The sequence below is a fragment of the Taurulus bubalis genome, assembly GCF_910589615.1.
Source record: "Taurulus bubalis genome assembly, chromosome: 10".
Lineage (NCBI taxonomy): Eukaryota > Metazoa > Chordata > Actinopteri > Perciformes > Cottidae > Taurulus > Taurulus bubalis.
The window spans coordinates 10,354,162-10,380,902 of record NC_136598.1 but is presented as its reverse complement, the minus strand read 5'-3'; the positions used below and the strand labels follow the sequence as shown (position 1 = coordinate 10,380,902).

The 26,741-nt window shown below is 43.7% G+C and overlaps 1 protein-coding gene across 1 annotated transcript in view; it reads right to left on the bottom strand.

Annotated features, from left to right (window-relative positions):
• Positions 1-2,777: 2,777 nt before the first annotated feature.
• maml2 (mastermind like transcriptional coactivator 2) overlaps positions 2,778-26,741 on the bottom strand; it is a gene marked incomplete at its 5' end in the record, with an annotated part of 33,595 nt that continues 9,631 nt past the window's right edge. The window contains 4 exons of the mRNA XM_079225003.1: positions 2,778-4,211; positions 4,375-4,483; positions 4,595-4,759; positions 10,313-11,524. Of these exons, the coding sequence (XP_079081129.1) occupies positions 3,373-4,211; positions 4,375-4,483; positions 4,595-4,759; positions 10,313-11,524 (2,325 nt within the window). The 3' untranslated portion in view covers positions 2,778-3,372. The remainder of the gene's footprint in view (positions 4,212-4,374; positions 4,484-4,594; positions 4,760-10,312; positions 11,525-26,741) is intronic.

Below are 26,741 nucleotides of genomic sequence, written 5' to 3'. Positions count from 1 at the left end.
TAAAGGCTCTGGGGGGGGTGACTGCTAGTACCCCGGCTCGGAAATTGCCTGGGGGGCATGCGGGTAGAACCGCGTTGGGCGCGGACCGGCCTCTCAGCAGGCCGCTGGTGGCTACTGGGGTAAGCTGGGGGCCGAAAATTGCCCCGGGGGGCCGCCGTGGACCCTCTAGGTCCGCGGGGTGCGGGTATGTCTCGGCGAAGGCTGAGAACTGCTGCCTGGTCTGAACGGCCTGCACAGTTTGCTGAAGCGCCTGCAGAGCAGCTGAGCCGAAAACAGTGTGGAGGGTCCGCCTACATGCCTCTGACAGGGGTGACTGCGCCAGCCAAACCTGACGGCGGGCCTGAACCAGGGTCGACATCATATGCCCGAGTTCCCTTGTCATGAGTGCAAACACCTGCAGTGAAGCGTCACTGAGGCTGGTGGCAGTAGTGTCGAAGGTAGCCTGCTGCAGAGAAACTGAGAGGGCAAGCATAAGATGAGAGAGGGAATTGCCAATACGGCCCATGCGTGCTGCCATGTTGTAAGATTGGCAAAGCAGGTCGTCCGTGATCCGACATTGGAGTCGAGGACACCTGGCGTCCAGCCTCAGAGTCTCCTCAGGGGAAACTATGAGAGACACAATAGTAGGCTCGACGGGTGGCATGTGCTCTAGGCCACATCTTGCCGTCTCCTGCATGGACGCCATGGAGTCGTCGACTGGCCCGTCCGAAGGAGTATGGGCTGAGGAATGGGAACCAGGCCCGGAAGAATGGGAGGCCTGCCCGTCACTGTATTCAGTGAAGAAATTGCCGGACGCTGTCAACGAGACAATGTCCTCATCTAGGACCGGTTCCTCTAAGACCGGCTCGGCCAAGGGTGGATCTGATGCCCTAGTCCCCCTCGCACTAGGGTGGAGGGTCAGGAGAAGAGCCGGCGTTTGACCCGCTTAGTCTGTTGGGCTGGACCCGGCTGTCCTGACGGGGGGAAGGTCACCCCCACCCATCAGGCGTTCCACCTCAGCCAACCTAGCAACCCTCACTGCGTAAGGCATAATGTCGCAGTTCATGCATGGGTTCGCCGAGAGACCCTCCCTTAGGTGCTCGTCTTCAGGCTGGAGGGGAGCCAAACAGGTCCCATAGTCGGCAAGGTTAAACATGACCGTGACTCAATGTTCTACCTGTAGCTCCAGTGCCTCTTCTAGAGCAACGAGCTAGTGGTAAGGAAAAGAAAAGAAGGAAGCACCGTCCTGTGGCAACAGGTCAGACACAGTCTGTCTAGGAGAGGGGAGCGCAGCGCTCTCTTCACTAGTCCAGCAGCTGTGTTCCTCGGTTTCCTCCAGTAAGCTTCAGCGAGAGCACTGAGCTAGTGGGGAACCGGTCGAGTGGCAATAGGTCAGGCACAGTCTGTCTAGGAGAGGGGAGCGCAGTGCTCTCTTCACTAGTCCAGCAACTGTGTTCCTCGGTTTCCTCCAGTAAGCTTCAGCGAGAGCACTGAGCTAGTGGGGAACCGGTCGAGTGGCAATAGGTCAGGCACAGTCTGTCTAGGAGAGGGGAGCGCAGTGCTCTCTTCACTAGTCCAGCAGCTGTGATCATTGGTGATCAGCCAGTAAGCTTCAGCACTTTCTTCAGAGCACTGTGCTACTGTGGAGACAGGCCGGCACAGTCTGTCTTCTGACAGCTACTAGTCAGCTGTCAGAATTAGCGTGGTCTCGGTTAGCCTGCTTCTTCTTAGCTTGGGGACACTTCGCCACTATACAGCCGCAATATCTACCGACATTGATGCACGCGCTCAGTATCGTCAACGACTCAACCCCGCAGCGCCACCAAGTCAGTCCGCACGGGACGCTCTGCTCGCTTAAGCCGGCCGCAACGGTGTAGCAACCTAGCCGCGCCGAGCGGCGCGCCCGTTAGCACTCCGCTAATTAGCCGGAGCGCTCCTCAGAGCGCCCTGCCAATCGTGGGATCTGCTGCTGTCGGCAAATAATGTTAGTCGATCTCACCCGATACTTCACGGTGTAGAGGTGATGACCGGGGATAGGTACGCTGCCCGGCTCGACGGTCTGGATGCCGAGCGCACCGTTCCCTCCTATGAGGGTACAGCTTGTCGCAGCCTTTGGAGGGCGAGAGACCTGCGACTCCGACCGGAGGTCACAAGGCTACCAGCGACGAGCTCTGTTTACACAAGTTCAGCTTTAGCTGATGCTAACACATTCGTTAGCCTGCGTAGCGAGAAGATGAAAAAGGGCATGATCTCAGGACGAGGCCGGAAGTTATACCCGGCTGGGGACTCATCCGAGGTCACACGTGACATTTTTGGTATACGTACTCGAACTGCGCAAGCGCGAGACGGAAGATATCCAGTGTGAAAACACTGCCTATGGCGGTCAGTAAGGATGAAATAGAACAATGTCTGTCATCCATGCATGCTTACCTTGCTGAGAGACTTCGCAAAAACATACTCCTTTTTTCTTGCGCTCTGTTTAATAATTAACACGTTTTGGGATAAAGTGAGTGAGTGAGGCAACACGTATCTAAAAAATCCAAGCAAGTGTGATGTGCCCTTAAAAAGTGTTTTCCTTTAACTCCAAAAAAGCTGCAGGAGCCTCCAAAACATTCATCTCTTACCCAACTTTCTCTAGTGTAAGATCTCTTTGGGTTATTCTCTATTGAAGAACAGCAGGCCTTTGCAAGATACACCGCATGGTGACGCAGAGCGCAACGCAACTGCCATTGCTGTTTGTAGACCGACTAATTAATTCATTTATTGAAATCAATTTTATTAATTACATATATGTTCATGATCATAATGTCACATTACTATCCCAATAATTATTAAATATCACATGAAAAAAAAGAATGGTTACATTACTTAAGTTGCATCAAAAACTACCACAGATGAAAAAGCATGAACAATAAGTAAGAAAACATTTGTTGTGGCAAGACTCTCCGTGTGTATGGTAGCAAAACGTCTGAGGGTAAATACCATATCATGCTATATAGTGGATGCAGATTTAGAAACGTAACTTGGATTATCAACATGAACTTGAAAAGCAACATAGCAATGTTTTCTTTTCACAGTGTGAATTTGGTATTGTATCCTATACAGCAGTACAGCATGAGTATGACAAACTGACCTCAAAAACAATGACTGCAAAGAAAAGTACTTTCTCGGCCAATATACCAGGAATAAAATATGCATAATACTAAGTACAGAACACAATTTCATTTCACAGTAAATACAATACAAAACAATAAACTATAGTTGGATAACAAATAATATGAGTTTATAAAATTCCATTTTAACATTATTTATAAATGTTTCTCCTTGCACCTTTCGTCCATAACCTCTATACTTTGAGCAGCGGGTTGATCTTTAGCGATCTGTGACGCAAATTCAAGAGTGACTGCCCAGAATCTCATCCAAATTTATATCTTTCATCCAATCATCATTCCCAGAACCAGACTTGAGCAGAGAGTCTATGAAGTCCGAGTCTGTGTTGATCCCTGGAACCGTGTTATCTCCCTCAGGGAGGAAGTCAAAGGTCAGTCTGTTGGCTCGGTTATTCTGGTAGCTGCTCGAGCTTGGACTTGGATCTGCAAAGTGGCCTGCTGGTACCCTCTGTTCAGGAGAGGCCTGGTTCAGGTTCCCCAATGCTGATGGAGAGCTCATCATCGGCTGGCTTGCTCTTGGGCCTGTGTCTCTTAACGAAGGGTTAAGAGGGAGCATCCCAATGTCTGGTGCTACCTGGTTGGGAGGGCCTATGATCCTCTGTTGGTACGGGAGGTTTGGCATGTCCAGCTGCGCGCCCTGAGACTGCAGTGGATTGGGTAGCCGCCTAACGCCGAGTCCAGTTGGCACTTGCTTGTTGGCCGAGCCCCAACCCATGTTGACATTTTTCATCAAGCCTCCGAGACCCTGTCCCGGTACCCCCGAGGAATGCAGGTCAGCTGTCGTTCTCGGGTGTTGTACACCTGCTACATTGTTCATCCCAAAAGAATTTGCATGCGTGTTTGGACCCAGGAACCGAGCTTTATTTTGATTTAATCCAATTCGATTCAGATTGTTATGCTGCTGGAATTGGCCGATGCAAGAACTCGGACGACAGTCATTAGCGATACCGAATCTGCGGTCCGACGGACTCATCTTGGAACCAGAGCCACTCGGGAGGTGACAAGACATGGACTGTATGTCGTTCTCAGGGCCATTGCTGGAAGACTGGGAGGAATTTTGACCTGCAGACATATCAAGAAAACAATGAATACAATGAATACAATGGTCTCTCGTCAGCATGTAAAGCAGTGGTTCTCAAACTGTGGGGCGCAAAAAAAAAAAAAAAAAAAAAAGTTTGAGAACCACTGCATCAAGCATGTTTGACTTTTCAGGACTGCACCGTACCTGTGAAGAGGTTTCCCTGCTGAACTCCCACCATACCTCTTGACTGCTTATAATCAGGCGGAGGTCTTGTGAGATGACGATTGAACTGATCAAGTGCATTGTCTTTGTCCTTAATAGGAAAAAAACAAGTTGTGAACAGAGATTACGTGATTAAATCAACTCACAAAGGTTGAGCTGCTTATTAATTGCTGAAAGCTGGATGATTTAAGAAGTAGCTTACTGAGTTGCTAATGGTGTGCTGTTGTTGATTGAGCTGTCTCTGCATGGCCTGAGTTTTGGCTGGGCCCTTTTGCTGGTTGTTGGGGACTGGGACTCGTGGCTGCGACTGGGTCGACATGACTCCCAAGTTCCCATTGGTGGGCAGCCTCGGACCAAGAGAAACACCCTGAGAAGAAGAGACACATGATGGTTAAAAACACATGATGGTTAAAAAAAAGTCTTTTTTTCCCCCATCTTCTCTGCTGAATACTTGGAGTTTGGAGACAAGTGCACCCTGCTATAGACTGGCGACTTGTCCAGGGTGTACCCGGCCTTTGCCCAATGACAGGTGGGATCCTAAACAGGATAAGCGGTTTGGATAATGGATGGACAAGTGCTATGAAAGCTGTTTTGGAAAAAACAAAAAAAACAAAACAATGCAATAATATGACTTGACCACTAGAGGGCAGAACTCTACAAGACATCATAGATCTGGGTCAAAGATGCTATTCAACCTCCAGAATGTGGTCAAGGCTACTCCCTCTGCAGATGAAAAAGAGAGACTTGGAGAGAGGCATTTTTTTTAGAAGGGGGAGAGCGCGAGCTCTCCTCAAGGCCTGCTTCTCCCTTGATAATTGTGTCTAAAGAGAGTGGAAAGAATCCCTGAGACAGCAGGAAATGTGTGCCAATGGGGAGTTAAGCGCCAGCACCATGACTACCTCCATTTAATAAGCTCTCCTTTACTGATCACTGTGTTGTGTTTGGCAAGGAAGCATTCTATCCACTAGAAACCCATTTGGCTCCCGACACTATCACATTGATTAAAATGTTGTAGTCGGCAGCACTCAAATGAAATTGAGACGGCTAAACTAGCTTTTTGTTTGAAGTCTTGTCCCGAACGTACGCTTTTGAAGATAAACTTTACCCATCACGGTGTTTGAGATGTTATACGTCCATGTACTACATATTTTTCTTAGCTTTTTCCGGCAGCTGTGCACACCATCCAACCGCTCCAAGTAAAACCTTTATTGTGGACACAAGGACGCTCTCACTCTGCTCAAGCTTCAACCAAACGCAAGCTTTTGTCACGAAGGAGGTTAATGTGCACCAAATGCGAGTCAACACACGCTGTGTATACAATGTCAGTCATTGTGTTGACTTAAAATGTTTCCCAGGGTGAAATGAATTAGAAATCCAACAGTATATTTAGCAGAAGCTATTACTGAGAGGATGAATCTCTACAGGGCGGCGACTTTGTGGTCCCAGAGAGAAAAACAGACAAAATAGAGGGAAGTGTGCGTATGTGTGAGAAGGATCATGAATGGGGATGAAGTTTGGAGAACTAACGAGACAGGGTTAGAGAATAAGGGAAGTTTAAACTCCTCAGGAGTCACAAGCCATTTCACATGAGCTAATATTCACCTCCTCGCAGAGTTCAACCCATACAGCAAACCAAGCATGGCGATGCGGTTACACAGGGTCGAAAACATCAAGAACAGTGGTTTCTCTGGTTACGCTAGAAAGCAGTTCCTTAGCAGTTGGCTTTGATTCACTGTCTCCAGTTATCGAGACTGTGAGAAATTGTGACCATCACATACATTTTCCCCTCAGAGGGGGCTTATTCCATCTTTGTTGTAAGAAAAACCCAATGAGGGGTGTTTGAGCATGTACAACTGAGTAATCCCCTCCGTCATCCCGATGTGTCATAAAGCTGTTTTCCATGTTTCCCCCCCCCCCCCTCTCATTCTTCATAAGCTTGTTGTTAATGAATACCACATGTGGCTCAGGCCTCAGCAAAAGGAGCAGAGTGATTTAGTCTCCCATCCTGCGGCAGTGCAGGCAGCTGACAGTGATCCAGGCCCAGCCTTGCCGGCTCTCACACTGCACTTCCTCCAGCCTGGACTCAGGACGCTGTCCCCGGGGAGCGCCTCGGCATCTGGCCTTGGCCGCGGCTCCCTTTCCCAGGAAACAAGTACTCCCTTCACAGCACTGCACAGTGACCTGGCAGGCCCAACCCCCGTGGCCCCACGCTGCTCCTTAATGAGGGATGTGGTGCCACAAGATCACCAACCAAAGCACAGGAGTCCTTATTTACTGCAAGCTAAACCTTTATCTTAAGAGGAATACTTCATTTGCAAAATGACCATTTGTGCATCAATTACTCACCCAAAGCCTCTCGCTCATCCAGCCGTATGCTCACTACTTTCCAAGCACGTGCATCTTTTGCCAAAAGCTTACCATTTAAAAAACACACCACATAAACAGTCTTGCGCTTGTGCAGGCAGTTCAGGTGTATTAAATAAGAAAGTTTGAATTGGTTGAATGCATTGGTTTGGGTAGTAAGCAGCAAGTAGTGAGCTGAGTAAATGAGACTCGGATTATACTGCACAAGTTATGTGAGAGTTTGTAAACGGATGTTTTTACATAGTTTCGCTGTTGTCAAAAGCGGTCACCGTGTACTTCAAGTCAAGACTTTTCTTCATTTTCTTTTTTTTCCTCCGCTCACCGAGGAGAAAAACTGTTTTCTTCAAGAATTTAAGGGAACGCGGGGTGAGTAATTTATATACAAATGTTCATTTTGTAGGTGAACTACTCCTTTACCTGCAGTTGTAATTCGGGGTTCTACATTCCAAGAGAAGAGAGCACTATTCTGCAGAAAGCAAAGTACAGGCTCCTGTGTAGTACGGTATTTAAATAGAATCTGTATTAGCTGAAGCTAATCACCAGGATGATGAAACCGCTGCCAAGTGTCTGTCTTTCTTCGCTCGCTCTAGCGGTGTCATGTTGTGCTGAAGGAGAACACGTCACTCTTGATGAATTGTTTGCTAAATGTTGTAAATGTTGATCTGAATGTAAATGTTTATGCAATAAACATACAAACAAACATACATTAGAGTACTAGAAAGAGATTGAAAGTCAAATATACAAAAAGGTTAAACTCGTTTTATAACTCAAAACTGCATTTTGTTGTCCTAATAAAGTTTAATTTGAATGAGAATCGGATAACTTAAATTAACTCGAATAAAATTAAATAAAGTAAACGTGTTTAAGTAAATATTCCCTGAAAAAGTACTTTCTTCACCTGTACTAAATACTGCTTGCATTGCATTTAGTTAGCAGAAAATTCCATACAGATTTTTGGGAAAATGGGGCGGAAACCAATAAGCGTTCTGCAATTTCAACAATAGAAATCAATTTGAATTCAGACATAAATAACACAGACCTGTAGTAACTGTCACTACACAAGGACTTTCTGTTATTTCACTATTTACACTGTCATGAATGCATCTTTAACTTAAATACACAGCACATCTACAACGCTGATGTGACGAGCTACAATGTGTCCTTGGCATGACATTGCCAGCCCACCACAGTTACTCAAGTTTCATAATGCATTAGTGTCCCCTACTGTAAGCTGCCAGAGAATGTATTCATCCTTTTTCTTGTGTGTGTGACCTCATAGCTAGGGAGTTGCAGAGTGGTGGGTTTGAATTTGGACATGTTTGACTCAGCAACCGATTATTAAACTGTAAGAATCCTCAAACAAGCACCAAAGCTCACATCCCTGGCTGTTTAAAAAAAGAAGTCCTCAGCTTCACTCAGTGGGAGGAAGCCCACTGCTGGTTGCTAGTGTTACGCAGGGGATCAAGGCCCTCTTTCAGGACCTTTATTTCCCTGGCATTACCAATTCAATTCACTGTGGGAAGAGACTCCCCTCTTTTCTCCTCTGCGAGTTGTCCCCTCCTCATTAGCCAGACGTTTAACCCCTTCCATGCCGACGGAAAAAGACAAACACCATTATCGGCCAGAACACTTGTTCTAAAATTATAAGGTGGCCTTTGTTTCTTATTCACAATTCTTCCGTAATCATGTTTGCATATATTATTTGTTCAAACAAAATGCACATTAATACAGAGTGTCCTTGGGAAAGCCGTATCCGCTATGAACTCGAGCACAGCCGCATGTTCTCAGCATTTTAAAGACAAAAGGTGACTGAGCTTTTACTTTCAGGGCTTCAGAAGAAGAAAAAAAAAAGTTTGCTTATTTAAATAATTGATCAAAATCCATTTAAAGCTTTTTCATTACTTGACTTCCAGCCTCGTCTCCTCATTTCTCACAACTGTAATTTTTGATTATGTTGTGTATTTTACCGCTTACAAGTTATATTTCAAATGTGCTAAATTGATGTTTAGAACCACAAACATAGTATTACTGATTATCACCAATGCTGACACTAAAACTAATAATAACGCTAATTCTGACACAAGTACTTTTACTACAACAACTAACCCATTGTATTAATGGACTGCATGTCTGCAGAAAATAGTTAACTTATTAAGATCATTCATAAACTTGAAATATTTTGTATACTTCTTCCCCCTAATTCATAGAAAGCTTCTGATAATGCAAATATGTTAAAGGAAGTTTGAGACGGCCGTGAACATGCACAGCACGCTCTGTTTAAAATGTAAATTGCTCCCTTGTACGAAATAGTATTAAAACTGGTTGTGTTTAAGCCATATACGATGATGTATTTGTCATGCTATATCTTGTTTACTTCCATGTCATGAGTAACTCCCTGCCTCTCTCCCTCCTCCCACCCTCTCCCAGTCACTCAAGCATTTCCCTTGATCTGTAGAGGTTATGAGGGCTCTCTTGTGTGGCTCACATTATCATTTCACACAAAGACAGCTACAGATACTGTTAGAGCAAAAATGAAAGAGGGGACGGTCTAAATCTCCCCAATCATAACAAATCAGTGATTCAACCTCCGGCACCGGGCTAAGCAGATTACTGTCATTTTCCACCACTTGTCCCTTGTAGCCAACAACCTCCAATTAGCAAATCCCACTGTGAATATCTGTGCCCTGACGGGGAGCCACCATGACAAGCAGAGAAATTAGAAGTCCTGCATGTTAATCTACCATGCTCTGGCAATCCGTGTCATCGTCAAAACACTTTCAGGGGAAATACATATTCAAGGGAGTTGCAACAGCAAATGCACAGTCGAGCAGCTAGAACAATGGAAATAAGTCACAAAACAAACAGCTTTGCATTGTTGCTGTTGCAGACAGCAGGTTGGCTGAGGAGAGCCAACTGAAAAAAACAACTTTGTAAATAGTGTTGGAAAACACGCAAGCCAGTCATTTAACATCTGCTGAATGAAATAGTCCAAGAAATGTGGATTTAGTTAACCACTATATCTAGATTACGGTTATTGCCATGAGCTAAAATAATGCCTAATCTCATCTTTAATAGATAACATACCTTTCCATGCAACAAAACTGCATTGTCAATTACATTTTCTTGGATTACGTTCTCTTTTTAAAAATGTATTACAATTACGTCTCTAATCCTAACCTCTGTAGGGAGGTGCATCAACAGAGTAGTTCTGTTTGGTTTCATTTTATCACGCGTTTAAAACTGTTGGGTAAACATACATTTCCCTTGCAAAATAATTAGGAATGCTGTTAAGTTGTATCGGAACATCATTTTGTAGCAGACAGGGTTGTACATGAAAGTAGATATAAGTCACTTGAAGAACTTGCTCGTACAATAGTGATTTCATTGTTTACAGTAGAGGCGGTTCCCATGCTCCTTTACAGTTGCTTTTTGATATGATCAAAATTGCTCAGTCATCACCCTAAGCCCAAGGCCGTTTTGTTCCCACAACATTAGGAGATTCAAGGTGTTCGCCTAAGAGCAATCTTGTGTGAAGTAATGTGACAAGAGTCCTTACCTGACGCTGTTGTGACAGTTTGAATGGCAGCCCTGCGGGAACCGGCTTGGGTTGCAGACAAAGAGCCCCTGGTGCGGAAATCTGTTGGTTCTGGAAGTGGAGAGCTGAATGTGGCTGACTCTGGCCAGTCGATTGAGACTGCTGCTGCTGGGCTGACGCCTTGTTCACCAAGCCTGCCATGACGGGCATCGGCTGGCTGGCAGAATGGGGTGCTTTGGGGCTGAAATGCAACGTGGGCTTGGTGCTGAGACCCTTCATGTCCAAGTGATGGGAGCCATTGTGGCCATTTGACTTGAAAAGGCAGTTGTTGATCCCTTTATTCTGAGCGCCAATCCTCTGCTGGCTAAGCGCGGCCGAGGTCGAGACCTTGTCCTGGGGAAAGGCACTGCTGGAGGAGTGGGTGCCCATGGCGGGAGCCCAGTTGGTCAATCCTGCAGGTGGTGTTTGGTGGTGGTGATGGAGCAGAGAGCTTGGCTGCTGCTGGTTCGCTGCCATCTGCTTCAGCTGCTCTGCGTGGGATATTTCTGGCCAGCAGGGCAGGGCCCTGGGGTGCCCGGCCTGAGTGTTAGCTTTCTGCGACGTGGTGGTAGAAGAGGTGCCGGTCAACGTGAAAGAAGGTCCCGCGGAGGCTGGTCGAAGCTGTGGCGAGCAACCGTGAACCTGGCCAAAATCTGGGGAGTGCTCCATCTTTATGGGCCTGTCCATAGGGGAGCACAGACTGGCAGCTGCTCCCGCCGAGCTCGGCCGACCCAGATCCAAACCGAATGTATCATCCTGCTTCAGCATCTTCTCGAACTCCAAGTCATTCAGCGTCGGCACAGTCTTTGTAAGCTCGTCAAAAAGATCCTGGAGGTCTGGGTCAATCTGCCCACCACCTTCGTCTTTGAAGTCAAAAATCATCTCCGCATTCGACTGGCCACAAGACTGGACTTCAATGGGCTCTTTTTTCATTTCTTTCAGGGTCATGTTGAATATGTCTGAGCCCACACCATGCGGCATCATGTAATTCTTCCTCTGCATGCCCATGGAGGAGGACCCTTGCAGGGAGTGAGACTGGGTCAAGTTGTGGTTGCAGGCACCGTGTCCTAGACCACCGGTATCCACACGCACCCGCTTAAAGTCGGGTCCAGAAAACCCACAGGAGAGCCCATTCTGCTTCTGTGCGTGTCCTGGTGCATGTCCCTCAATCTTCCTTCGCAAAGATCCTTGAAGCTGGAAAACACAAAATAATTGAATATTAAAAACACTTAACAATATACTTGGCACCTTCATCTCAGCACTCATTAATTAACAGGGTAAGTGTTTTTTTTTAATACCTCTATGGTAATGCAGTCTGAAGAGTAACTCACAAAAAAATAAATCATTTTCATAACAAGACTTTAATTATTTCACTCGATTCAAAAGCTGTCTTGTGAGCCAATTTAAATCCTGGTGATAGTTCTGAGGATCGGTGCATTAACATTTTTTTACATCCAGCTCAAAGTATCACCATGTCAATTACTTTAATTACACAATTTGCTCCAAGGCCTATAGATGCTGCACACTTGACCAGCTTCTGAAATTTACGAAGATTACAATTATTAATAGACCGTGTTTTCAATTCAGCAGAATAACTTTTGATTTTACGACAGTGATGACATCTCAAATGCTTTATTCTGACATAAACCAGACACATTCACTAAACACATACAAAATGTACAGTTATATTTAAACACTTGCAATGCATCAATGAGGAACAATGGTTTGATATAATGTAGTTGCAGCGCAGCGGATGGGGTGAGAAGATAGCAGGAAATCTGATACAGTCGACAGACTGCAGAGAGAAGAATGGGGTCTTTGTTTCCCTCATTTGCATACATTATATTTTCCTTCCATTGTGCTTCCTTAGAGTTTCTCCTTTGTGGCTGAGCTTCTGCTTAACATGCTGGTGCAGATATCTGACTTTCTTTTGTCCTCTCCCCATGTCTTTATTTAAAAGGTAATACGCACACACTGTATAGCCATGACTCACAATGCCAACCACTCAGTAACATCTCCATAAAACGGAAGCATAACCATAACAAAAAGCGCACCTTTTAGAGTAAATATTGCAAAACAGAATATTTATATTTCCAGTTGGAGATATCATTGTCATGTCAAACCACACAATGTATCTTTTTCCCACTCACTAACACTAATTCCCCGAGTAAGAAATAGTCCATCCGTTGGCAGTCTCAGGCTGTTGTGTACACATACAAGTGACTGATTATCTGACCATCTTTTCATGTGGTGCCTGCATGGAAACAAAATGGCTTGGGTTGTTCACCAACCTGAACACGGGAGAGGAGTGCGTTGCATATTTCACTGTGGGAACACATTTGAGTCATCTCCACCTGCTGGCACACATTACATTAAGATGATTCATAGCCTGAGGGTTGTGAGTGAATCTTGCAGTTTCACTACACTTCTACTGTGTGTCTGCATCGCCTCTGCTAATGCTTCAATTCTTCAGAGATGCATCGTCGGAGTTAAATCAAAGCGCAAATACGCCGGTGACTCGCCAAGCCTCCTTTGTTCAAGCTAATCAACGTTTAAAACATATTGGATGGATGATGATGATGATGATGATGACTATGTTGGTGCGTGCCGAGAGGGGGACATTGAAATGATCGATTATATTCAAGGGATCAGGCCAGTGGCTTAGGAAGTAGACACTGCTATGCTTTAGAAAATGTGAATTGCAAATAGGTTGATTAAAGTTACCATATATCTTTTTGTACTTTAGTGCAGATTTTCCACTTTATCGCTACCCATCAGCGTTATAATATATAGAGTGAAAAAGGAATGTACTGACGTTCTCCGTGTCTCTGGGGCGCAGCTGCAAAATCTGTTCTTCCGCATCCCGGTAACGCACTTGGAAGGAAGAAGAACTAAAGAGTGCTACTTCAGCTTTAGAAGCTTTGGGGCGCATCGTCACTCAGACACATCCTTGTTCACCTCACTTTTCCAACAGCAAAAATGGCATCCCAAAATATGATTGCAGAGGATGTTATGGACACAGATTTTTTTTTCAGTTTAGATTTGACATTGTTTTGGCTGACTGATATTCAGCCGTATTCAGCCGGAGGAGAGAGGCCGCTTTAGGCTGCAGTAGCTGCGGGGAGGATATGGCCAGCAGGGACCCTCCAGAACTGGAGCTGCCGTGAGCAAACACCAAATTCCCCTCAGACGCCCCCCCCAAAAAAAGAAAGAATCTTTCAGCTGTAATGAATGTCAGCATGGGCAGTTTTTGTTGGATGCTGTCGCTCGCAATGCATCCTGGTACAACTAGGCACAGCCAGCACGGCTCCACAGCAGGAGAGATCAGCTTCATCTGTCAATATAGCATGCACTGGGGAATAGATTTATTTAGTGGACTACATTTACGATCAGCACTGATTGGACAGCCACATAAAAAAGAGGTGCCACATTTTCCCTTTAAAACTTGCTTGAGACCCATGGCAACAACCGGTGGGATTCAGAAGAAACCCCCATCCTGTTCAGCTTAAGATAAAGAGAGAGCCAGGGTGCATGTTACCCCTTTGTTTCCTTTATTCTTGTAGACAACTTTATGTTGTGACAGTTTCAAAGCTCTTTTTGCTGGTACAGACCCCCTGCCATCTGAAAATGTATAAAATATGCACAATCTCATTAGTCAAACAATAATCAAAAGGTGCAGATTGTGAAAAGATTCACATTCATTTAGTAGTTTCTTGCATTAAAATGTTCTTGTTTGACATGTTATAACATAGCAGCAACTGCATTTTAACAAACTACAGGTGACAACTAGTTCAATGTTATACTTTCCCTAACTCAAGGTCTTGAGTTCTGAAATGCTGCAATGAATGAAAACAATAGAGTTAATGAATTAACTAATAATGTAAAATGCACAATATTTGCTCTTCGTGGTCAAAATAAAAGTAGTATGGTCCTGTGAGCGGAGTGTAATTCAGTCTTTGCTTATATTATTATAATATTAGGCTTTTGTGTATCACTTTTTTGTGGAAAATGCAATGCTTGCAAAAGAAAAGCAACTATTATTGTGAAGTTACATACACTCCTCCACAAAAGTAAACCTCAGTAGAAAAGTTCTGAGCAGAGAATAGAGAAAGAGAAATCTTGTCAGATGATGTAATGACTGGTCGTATGACGCAAAGTTAATACAGAGACCATTTTAACTTGGAGACGCTCCATAAGTTCATCCACAGTAGGCCTCATTCACAAGCTCCCTCCTGCCATCTTCACCGACATCCAGACTATTAAACATTGTGTCTCTCTACAGATGACAGGACATCTGTTTTTCTCCAAATGCAGATGAAAATAGGCGCTCTAGTGTGTGCAGCTCATGCACACGTTCTCTCGTTCCAGAGGGCTCTTTCTGGAGAAGACAGACAGCAGTACTCCTCATGGTTCAAGGCACCGTCTGAGAAAACACATCATGAATAATGGAAAGGACGGTGGATGCGTTGCAAAAAGCCTGGGTTGCCTCACTACCGCCTCTGTGCCATTTAAAAATGGACTCCAGTCAAGAGCAGTTTCTCAGATCAAATTCAAAACTGAAGCTTCTCAAGAAGTGCAGTCGAGTTTTTGTCAAGGTTGGATCACTGTCATGACTGCGTCCTTCGTTTGGGTAAAAACATTAAAATATATATAAAAAAAAAAAATGGGAAAAGTGTGGTTGAGCTTTTATTTTATTTTCTATATATATATATATATATATATATATATATATATATATATATATATATATATATATATATATATATATATATATATATATATATATATATATATATATATATATATATATATCCAACAAAAGAAAGGACCACCCTGTTCACTCGGCACTCCGAAGCAGTGGCCTCCTCGCTGGCCTGAAATCCTCATGACAGATCTCCATGTGATCTGAAAATAGATTTTTTGATTAACATTTAATGAGCTTAGAAGCTCTGAATCACTTTGAAAGTGACTCCTGCTGCATGAGAGGCTCAAACATATGTATTATATACTGAGCATCTTCGAGAGGAAAGAATAACTGCTTAAAATGGATATTTTCTGTGTTTGCAAAATGTAATTCAGCCAGCAGGATTTTATTATTGCAACACTTAAGGCCAACAACTGAATGTGCTCTCCAGAAGTCAGAACAACTCATGTAAACTTCTCACAGCTCCAGTAAACAGAAAGAAAACACAACATACAGTGTTTTAAAAGATTTTGACCCGGTGTAATCTTTTGTGGAACCAATCCAAACTACGTGCTTTAATTGAACTAGTTGCAATTTCCCAGAAAAGAATTTGAGCGAATCAAAAGTGGATTTCATTTTCGAGCATTACCTTTCCGATGCTGCTTATTGATCCCCTTTGACTTTAGCGGTGAGGAACCTGACCTTGGCCATGTCAGGAGAGGCTATCTATTCCTGGGAGCTGGAGGGCTGGAAGCCTGCGTGTCAAGCTGAGCAGTGTGGTGATGCTGAGCGCTGTGGATGGGGCTCCGGGTGAGCCATCACAGGGACGCAACACCAGGCCTCCTGGTACCATCTGTCAGTCCAGCGGCACAGCCCTCAGAGCCACGCATGCTTGAAGGGTATAGGTTTACGAGTGTTTCGAAGGTTTTGTGTTTGAGCACGAGAGCGTGGCTCAACAAAAGAAGGAGCTCGCCAGCCTTTAATCTATTCACCAGAGCCCCGAAACATGTTGCAATCCGCTCCTGCGAGAGTTAGAAACCTCTCTCTTGCCGTTTGACATGGAAAAAACAGTCCCAAAATAAAGGAATAAATACGACTATTGTGTTCCTAGGGAGACATAATATTTATGCGGTTCTGCAGGTTGCATACGGTTGCGAGAGGGGATTTCAGCTCATTTATTGCCAGATAAGAAACAAGAGCTCTCAGACCAGTGCCAATGTCATACACAATTCAGCTATCTGCTTGCAGAAGGCTGAGAAAGTGTGGAGGGCTCGGTTTAATTATAGGGTTTACTAGCTGCCTAAAGCTGTAAGCCATTATATTATATCCAGAGAAATTGAATAAAACATCCTGGATAGCTTGAAAAGTTGAATTATTTAAAATGAAGGTAAGGAAGCTGGCTATGATATAGTATGTACATTCACAAGGCAATTTATAGTTTCAGTCAAATGAGGTCAGGGCGGACTGCTTTGGCTTTTCTGGAACCGGTTCTCTTTTTCCCCCCATTATTATTAGTTACCAAGTCATGGCTTGTTTTTTATTCAGCATATTTCAGGTAACCGCAAGGTGTGCACAATGTATTTTGACACAATGATACAACAAAAAAGTTACATATTTACTATGATTAGATGATGCCAGCAGGAGAAAAATACTGACAATTAAGCATTTTAATGTGTTTAAGCTAAGCTAAACTTAAGTTTTGGGGGGGCTTTAAGCCTTGCAAAGATTTAATTTAATATTAAATATTTGCACTATAAGAAATAGGAAATGCTACAATTTAGTGGGTCAGCAACAAGCAATTATAACTGAACTTAGAGTATATCTAAACTAGAAGGACACTCAGAGATCACAGACCTCATAATCCTGCTGACAAAAAAATGTGTTATAACAATCCAGCAGGAAATACTCAAAGTTTACACTGTAGCCGACAAGAGCGGCACACTATGAAAGCTTGGCAGCTACTTTTAGCATTCAATTAAAACCATTTTCAGTATGTTTTGGTGGATACTTTAATGTCTGACAAACAGGTAACATTGGAAGGCTTGATCTTTTTTTATTATTATTTTTTTTTTATTTATTTATTTATTTATTTTTTTACACATAGTTCTAAAGGTCCCTCTCCCCCCCAAACAGAACACTTGGAAACATCATATTCCAATAACAAAAGAAACACTTGCAATCTGTTTCTATAGGGCATGTGCCATAAGGTTGCACAGGGGTGTGCGTAGAGGTTCATGGTGTGCTTCCCTAATCAGGCTGGCGCGTGTTGGGACGAAGCAGCACACTGCAGAGGTGGGCTACTTTTGGCTCATCAGCACTTTGCATCCCCACACTTCCTGACACAGTTGTATTAGATTGAGGCTGCCCTCCAGAGAGCAGGCAGGAGAGAAGGATGAGCAGCAGCGGCAGCAGGAGAAAAAAAAAGAGAGAGAGAGAGGCAGCTTTGTGGCAGCCTCTGGGAAATGGGAAGAGATGATAAGAGCTCCTTTGAAGAGAAATCATCCATTATGTTTACTGAAGGCCAATTTTTTTTAACAGTTAATGTAGCTCGGCTCCAACATTCCATGGAGAAACTTGCTATTTTAATAAGAGGCAGCTTGCACACAAAACAAATCCTGTTGGAGACACTTCCCATTCAAATGGCAGCTCTCCATTATCCAAATGCAGAGATCCAAAGCCAGCATTCCAATAACTTTTTTTGCTTTGGCATATCTATTGTTCAAAATCAAGCAGATGAGTTTAATGTGATATCCCCGGGACTAAAGGAGGCTCCTCCGAAAATATGTATGGACCGCAGAAGAAAATATGTGGGGCCCCTTAACCAAAAAAAAGTGACAAGCAATGCTGGTATCTCTGCAGTCACCGGTCACCGCACAGCCATTACAATGATGAGAACCCTGAAGTGAGGGTGAGTGGACAAGTTGTGTGAAGCTGAGTCATTAGTCAAGCTGGTTTTTAACACAAATATTCCATCCAATTATTCTTGACCTGCTCAGGTAGGTTGAATGGCCAATTAATTGCACATAATATGTATCGAGTATATTCTCATGTCAGGGAGAGTTCAAGAGCTGTGGTTCCTGGCAGTCAGGATTCCCAGGATGGCAGCGAAGCAGTGAAGTGATCCTGGGAACAAAATATGGGCTGTGTGTGCAGGAGGGGGGCGGGCAGGCAGGCAGACTCTGCCAAGGCATCACCGCAGCACCAGCGAGGCCATGCCACTGCAGACGTACCACAGGTCACCAACATCGCAGTGACAAGCCGTCACATCACATCACCCGTGGCCATGTGGCTCACAGAGCTCCTGACACTGCTGTCGCCTCTCATCTACATGTCATTCTTAACCACAGGGACATTTACTGAGGAAGGACCGAGGGCTCCCACACTCAGGAGCAACCCCATGCAGCATGCAGCACTGGAGCTTCCAGAGTAGAATTAATTATTTGATGAATTATTTAATGTGGGAAACTACAGGATGTGTTCAAATTCACTGGCCACTGAGCAAATTGGAATTAACTGCCACATCCTGATCTTTAGACACAGCAAAAACAAATTCCCTATTAAAAGACGCCTACCACCTTCGACATTGGAAGAGAGAGAGAAAGGCGATGCACGGGAAGATACCCGCCATTTACCGAGTGCAGAGCTCGTCACTGATGCATCTCATGCCTTCCAACAGCTAAGCTGCTATTGTAGGGTCTAATTTAGTGTTAACACATGCTTAAACACCCCATGAGCTGGAAACACCTTCCATCAGCTCTTAACTATTCCCATTCACATCTAAAGTGCTGAATGCTGCGCACCAAAAATGAAAGGACACGATGCATCTGCTATGACGACATGTTTCTTAAAAAAATGTGTGCACTTAGATGTCAGAGGCAAGAGGTAAACTATTTTCAGTCTGGGAAACTCGAGGGTGTGGGAAGCTGAACAATTCAGAACATTAAAAGGACGCCTAACAGCAAAGGCTTACGGATAACAAATTGACAATCCCTGCAGACACCAGAGGCCACTGCAATTATGAAGAAATTAGGGGAAAAAATTAATTTGAGGATTTTTAAACAAAATCCTCAAGTTAACAATCCCAGATGTTCGGATGAGTTATTCATTACATTAAAGAAAGTAAACCAGGATAAAACTAGCACTGCATCATGGGTCTTTATACAGCCTGGTTAATACGTAAGGTTCCAAAGTTATTGTTTTTTGTTTGTCTATATCACACAACACAATCATGTAAGAACTATAGGAGGTGACACTAATAGGCCACATGAGATAGTAGAACAAACTGATTTCAGCTCTGAAAACAAGTCCCCTGTTAAAGAGGTCTGAGGCTCTCCGGAAATGTTTGTACCCTTAAAAGGCCTTTGCCATACAACCACAAGTACCTTTTTCCCAGCAACCGTCAAACACAAGGCCTGCCTCCGGTCATGCCACAGGAAAAGGCCCATAAGCAGGGAACAAGTTCCCTTCCTGTTTTCAAAGACGATTCCTATGGCATGCAGAGATGTTTCCTGCTCGCTAGGCTCATTTCACCATCTCAAACATCTGGCTGCTCTTCGGCATGCAGCTGCAGCATGGTGAGAGCCAACAGTGCCACTGCTGAGTTGAGCAACACAGTCCTGAGCCATTCCGGTCATAACTGGCCACTGGAAAGAAAACCCATCAACTAGCTTCACTCGCTAATCCAAGGCAGCCAACTAGTGTGCATTGTTTTAGGATCTGCAGAACCTATCGATGAGATAATCCTTCTACTGACGGGCTGTTTTATCACTCCCTTATTTGAATTAAGAATTCCTTCAAGCAGCCTTTCGGGCACAGCGCCTGCAGTTCCAAATCAGGAAACAATATGCGTCAATGTCTGATGTGATTGCAAAGTGCTCTTTAGCAGCATTGCTGTGGCGATTTCCCAGTGAAACAAGGATCCATTTTATATCCCGTGGGAAACCTGGGCTGAGTGGTTAATGCTGTGCTAATGCTGCTTCACTCAGCCAGGTCTTGATAAGCCTCATGCTTTTAGAGGGAGGGAAACACATTTAGTGTTTTAAACCGCTTCAATGGAGAAAGCTTGGAAAAATACACTAGTTGAAAAGGGGATACTTGTTAAGTTTTGTCATCTCTCTCAGCTTTCACTTAAATTACACACACACACACACACACACACACACACACACACACACACACACACACACACACACACACAAATCTGCTCTGAAATAATCCTCTGCTAGTTCGGTTTGGATAGGGACTGCTGCAGCTAGAAAGTAAGAAGAAGAAAATAAATGAGTGGGAAGCTTTGTTTGACTCCCACTCCTATCAGTGCTGACATTCCAAATAAGGTCTGTGCAGACCAGTGCTGGCAGAGACGGACACAGAAAACACTGCAAAGCTCTCAGACTCCAACCAAGGAAAAAGTGTGTGCAGTGGGGGTGGGGAGGAGGGAGCATTGGGGATCATGGTGCAGAAAAAATGTGATCTCTAAAAATGTATCATCAGCCTGACATTTCCCAGAAGGACAAAAACAAAACATGACATGAAACTGATATATGTTAGATATTAGTAAGATATCATCATCCATGAAAAACAAACAATTCAGTTAAATTCAAAACTGTTGGCCTTGATTCTGGATAGCTGGAGCCTAAAAAACAACTGTTCTGCAAACTGTTGAGACTGGAGAAAAGTCTTTGGATCCAGTTTGACTACCACAAAAAAATTAAACATAATGAATAGCTGCACCAGATACCTTTGCACACTGCTGGCCAAATGTTGGGATGAGGTAATAAGCTTCATCAGGTTTGAATCATACAGTCTGCTACCTGCATATGTTGAATTCATTTTCACGATCATTATATTTTTAACAGGACGCCGTTTAACAAACAAGCTCTAATAAACCCCTTTTTTTAACGTTTCATTCCCAGCACCAAGCAGACAAACAAAGTTGACATTTTTTTTGTGGAGGTGGAGACCAAAACAGAGCTAAAAGAAGGGGGGATATTGGACTTCTGCTCTGGCCAGAGGAATGACTCCAAATGTATACTAATATTTCAACGGAATGTCTAAGAAGGTTTGTTAACACATTAGTCACTTGGTGATAATATGTCAGGACCTTTGTCAGTTCTGCCCACTATGGTCAAAAAACATTTTAGTATTTTGTTTGAAGGCAACACAAGTATTTTCTACTGCTGTCCAAATTTGAAATTTTAATGTTGATTCTCCTGTACATGAAAAATACAAAAAAAAGAAAAAAGACATTTCATTCAAAGGGTTGCCTTAAATTGCCATCCCATAGAGCCCTGCACTGTCTGGGTGAGCGGTGTCTCTCCGAGTGGCAGCGGGAGTTAAAAGGCTGCAACGTCTCCCAGCAAGTTTCTACCTGCAGCCGGCTCTCGTCTTTGTGTAAGTGGGCCTTGTGACTCAACGCTTTAGGTCTTTTTACATGTCGCAGCTGGTGAGAGAGAGACAAAGCTCTCAGGTAATCTGTCCAAGTGGAAAAAAACAACTTTCCCATGATGTGCTCATTCATAGCCGAGGGAAACACTAAGCAACCGTTGTGATTTCCACCTGATTAAGAGGATTTGTGCTGATAAAGACACTTGTGGTAAGAAATGATCCCCTAAGCCTCCCATCTCATCCAAAAATAGTCAATAGCAATTAAAAGCAGGTCCCCTGTACCTATAGTGGCATCTGGTCAAGTAAACACCCAGTCTGTTAGAAATAGTGTTCTTGATGGTGAACATGTCAGTGTTCATTTGTCACTTGTTTAACAGTTTCAAATACAGCCACTGATGGAATTCTTCAACATTAAATTAGAATTAATTGTTTTACTTCAACCGAGTTACACGAAGAGCAACTTGGTAAACCCGTAACACATATTGAAGTCACTTGTGTGTATGCTTGGTGCGACACAATTTAATTGACAGTGAACTCTCAAACCACAGCGAAGAAAACTGCTGAGACAAGAGGTTCACATCCATATGGCTATCGTCTCAGCGACTGCTAAAGAGGGAAGCACAGATTCCAGTCATGCTACCTCCGCCCGGCCTGCAGAACAACAATAACCTCACCGGACAGAGGCTGTCTCGAAAGATAAACTGGCAGACTGCTGTGATGGTACAAGTTGGAGAAATGGGATTGGGAAGTAGAAATACAAGTTAAACAATCTCTCACTTCCATTTCCCCAGCTCACGTAACGTTGTTACCGGAGGCTGAGCAGGTTATAGTGCATTATTTAAGTATAATATGCAGCTTTGTGTGGGTTACCTCAGTATGCCGATACTGTTTTAACAAAAAAGTAATATCTACCTTTAGTGTCAATGTGAGTGTTCATCATTACAGTATACATAATGCTGTCACATTAAATTACACCCTATTAGGTCAAGGTTGCACATATTGAACCATCTGTATTTCCATCCCAGCAAATTATGATATTTGGTCTAGGTGGAAGAGATTATGCCGCTTGCTTGTGTGGATTTCACAGTTCAACTGGCAAGGCGTCTCTTCACTGACTAGACAGCTGTTTGTTTTTTTCTCCCTCGCTTTGACTACTTCAGGCAAAACAGATGAGCTTGGTGATTCAAACTCAGCCTAGGCAGCATAATAGAGGGGAAAATTTCCTCTCACCAGGGTAATTAATTCACCAGGAATGACAATGAGGACATACGCTGATAAACATCAAGTGTCAGTATTTTAGTCAGTGCTTTGAAAAGTTGTTCTGGTATAATGTTCCAACTATTGAAAAGAGTAAATGCGAAATACATTTAAATACTGTATATTCTCTAGGGCAGTGTTCCATTTAAATCAACATTTAAAAAAAGCCACTTGTTCCAATATAAAAAAAAAAATCTTTGTTAGGTGGACAAATACTGTATCGCTGGTAATTTGACTGAAACGAGGACAAACGGTGTTATTGATGTAACGCACATGATACCACGCTTATTATCTCATGGCAGGGCCACAAGAGCAGTTTAAGACCTGCAGATATAGCACTGAGACACAGAAAAGTTGCAGATCCAACATTTACCTCTAGGTGGTGCATGAGCTAAAAATGAAACGACATTGTTTGCATGTAAGGGGCAACATCATGAGCTGGATATTGTGCTTTTCACTCAGCCCCGCTGCCAACCTGTCCCCAGTGGCTTACCCTGGCCCTGCAACACAACAATCCCCTGTGGTCCAAAAACACACACTTTTAACTAAGCAAGGCCAATTATTCTGAAGGTTTCATATTTGCACAACTTTGTCTAAACCGCTACTGTTAGTCCTATCCCTTTCCTTCCTACACACCCAAGCACTGCCCCTTGAGGAGAATATACAGCCTGATATATGCAAGTGAGCTTCAGAGCTACAAGCCAGACATGAGGCGCTAACGACTAAAGTTGGAAAAAACTAAGAAAAAAAAAAGTGACATACTTATTCGGATATTATGTCCAGATCTCCTATAAGCACTTGTATGTTCATGTGTTTTTTTTTATTTTTTACAACCAATATATAGCTCATCTAGTATCTTTCCTTGTTACAGGACAACGTGTACAGAAAATATTCCACAGTCCAGGGTGGAAACTCATTTTGCTCTTCAAGGACACCCCCCATTCCACTCCCTAAGCAATCTGTCAAGGGAATTGAATAAGGACGTGAAGTTAGGAAACTGAGTGGGCTTCGATTAATGTATCACATTTGACCATGCCTGTGTGCAGCCGAACCACAGAGCAGCATAGGTTGTGGCAGAAAGAGGCTGGCTTTGTTGCCGGATGTGGGGAAAAAAACATCCAATAGACTCTAAAAAAAGCACAGGAAGGAAACTGGGGGTGGGGTGGCAGTGAGTAGCAATGGGGGTGTGGTGGTGGAGAGTGGGAGTGAGGAAGGAATGCTCTCTTCACTCGCTTTCTCCCTCTTGTTATCAGGCATACGCACACACAATAACCCCACTTTCTCACTAAGAGCTATGAAAAGAATGCAGCATCTCAGTTTTTCTCTGCAAGCAGAAGGGCAGGAAAATGAGCCTCTACTTGCTTAATGATCGTCTGCCATCAATTCAAAAATAACAAGTCGACCCAAATAAATTTAATGGGGTCCTATTACAGGGACCGTTCCCTCTGGCTATGTACTCGCATCGAGTGATTCATTGTTTTTTAGGTATCTCAGCTGATACAGTAAGAAATTGATTGATGGAGAAGAGTTAAATAATTCATTGATTTACGACCATTGGAAGGCCCCACTTGACACCTGACACATACCTCCCCTCCTCGTGTCAGATATATTCCCGATATGGTGCCAGTTTGTTTTAAGGGTCCACTTAGCGAGCAAACGTTTAATCAAAGTCGATGTTAATGTGTAGACCACTCATGCCCTGGGTCGACCAGAAGACTACACATATGATCTAATCTTGCCCCAACATTGCTACATTCGGGTGTTATATTCTCAATGCTTATTCAAAACATTATGCCCTATTTGGATTTACTCAACAAGGCCGCTTAAAAGCAGCTCCTGTGTGCAGTAATTATAAAATCACCTCCTTAATTGCTTTGAGACTCATTCTCATCTTCTGGAGGCAACATTCACCACCTGACTTTAGCAGATGGATTCAATCTACAATTGTACTTTTTGAGAATGAAGAATTTTAACTTTAACTGATATTTTTGTTCTAAGTAAAAAGGGACAAAAACAACAATTAAAGAGTATTAGGAAGACTTAATAAAATACAATCAGAGCATAATGAGGCATTTTACAGAGATGAAGAAGGTGAATATGAAAGCCCTTATGAAGATAGTAGGAATCACCTCCCTGAACTTCCCTTTAATAATATGGTTATTTCCCTTGAAGATTAAATACACTTAATAACCATAGAAAAACGCTGTTACGTAATCCAGTACAACACCACAGTGCCTGATACTTAAACTTCAGGATCACAGTCTCCGAGCTGCCACGAATGTTCAGCAAATTACACAGCTTGAAGTCAAGATGATGGTTACAGCTATGTTTACACAACTTAAACAATTTGGCTGGCACGAAGGAAAAACTTAAACTAAAACTCAGAAGGCAAACATGTTCCCTCATTCATCATCCAGGCGAGACGCTGTGCTGCCTGCTACACAGATCTCCGTGTGAGAGTCCATGTTTCTGCTCATTACCCCTTCACGTAATCCTTTCATGGTAGAAACACAGATTTCTCTTACTTGTCACGCAAAGATGACATAGCGTTGACATTGTATAACATTATGTACGTTTCATCACATTTTCAAATCAGCTGTTGGCCTCATTTGAATTAAAGGGGCGAAGGCGGGGGTGGAGGGGCGCGCTCCTGTTGGTCAAACAAAATCCAGCACTATCTGCAGGTAAAAATTCGTTTAAAAAAAAAAAAACCACGTTCAACTACTGTACACCATTTGTTTAGGACAAATAGCATGTTACTGGCAGCCATATCATTAGGATTAAAGCAGAATCCTCAAATTAGTAAGCAGATAGCTCTCCAATATATGCCAGAATAAATACAGGCTGGAATTGGTCAAAAACATCCAGCCAACCATGCAGCCCCTCTGTCACTGAAGGTCTGCTTCCTGTTAAATCCACGCCGTGGATGACTCGACGGGGCAGATGAAGACCAGACATCGTCCCCGGGTTTCACCTCGCGGAATTCTGGATTCAACAGCAGCGTCTGTGTACCTCGAGGTAAGGTGGAGAGAGAGAGCAGGCGCCATGAGCATAACTCAGCACCGTGACACCTCACCACAGCAGAGCACTAACACAAACATTCCAGCTGCCACTTCCCAGCCTTATTGGCAGAGCTGAGGCAGGAAACAAGACCATCTATGCCCCCCCCCCTCCCCCCCAGACCCGGATCTGATGCTGGAGACAGGCGGGTCTAGCAGTCTGAAACATTTGAGCTAGGATTTGACAGCTGTAGGATTTTGAAGGCTGATACGTACATGTTTTCTGCAGCAGCTATTTTCTAAATTCATATCTGACAATGTAAATGTCACAAAATAACAAAGATTTAAACGTTCCTTGAGCTTTTTTCACTCAGAAGGGTGGGGCAGTCTGTGAAATTGCAACGATGAACAGGAAATTCCAGTTTATTCCAGTTAATATGTCCGATAACAAATTGGTTTTAATAGTATGGTAATCATTGGGATCACATAAGCCCGAGAGGCCAAAAAAATGAGCGGTCAAGTGATCAGACAAAAGTGAATGCACTCCTATTGTTGTTAGTAATCCCTTGTTGCATTGGAAAACTGTGGGTGCACGGTAGGTCACAGTTCAATTGTAATGGATGTTTACAACTGACAGTTTGGGGAACAAAGTTTCCCTTTGTTGTTTTCTCCTCTGAATAAAGCCTGTCAGTCTGATGTCTGAACACTCGTATTTCTTTCCCAGCCCGACTCCTTTTTTAGCAACCTTCCCAGATATCAGCAATTATCTAGGAGACTACAATATCCTCCAAAACCACAGCAGAAGCAAAGGCTAAAACTAAGAAAATAAAAAATTCATAAAAAGGAAAAATCCTTTCCACAAGGCAGGGCGAGGCAGGGGTGCCATCCCCAACGCTCCTGGAGAAAATCCCCCCACACTGCTCTGCAATGATTTAACGAGGCAGCTGTCAAAAAAGAAGTCTGAATCTCTATCAAGCCGGCAATTCTGAAATAATCCAATATTGAATAAAACTCCAACATAAGCTCTGTGGGTTTGATTCCAATTCAAATGTTCATGTTAGAAGACAGAACAGCCACATATCCGTAT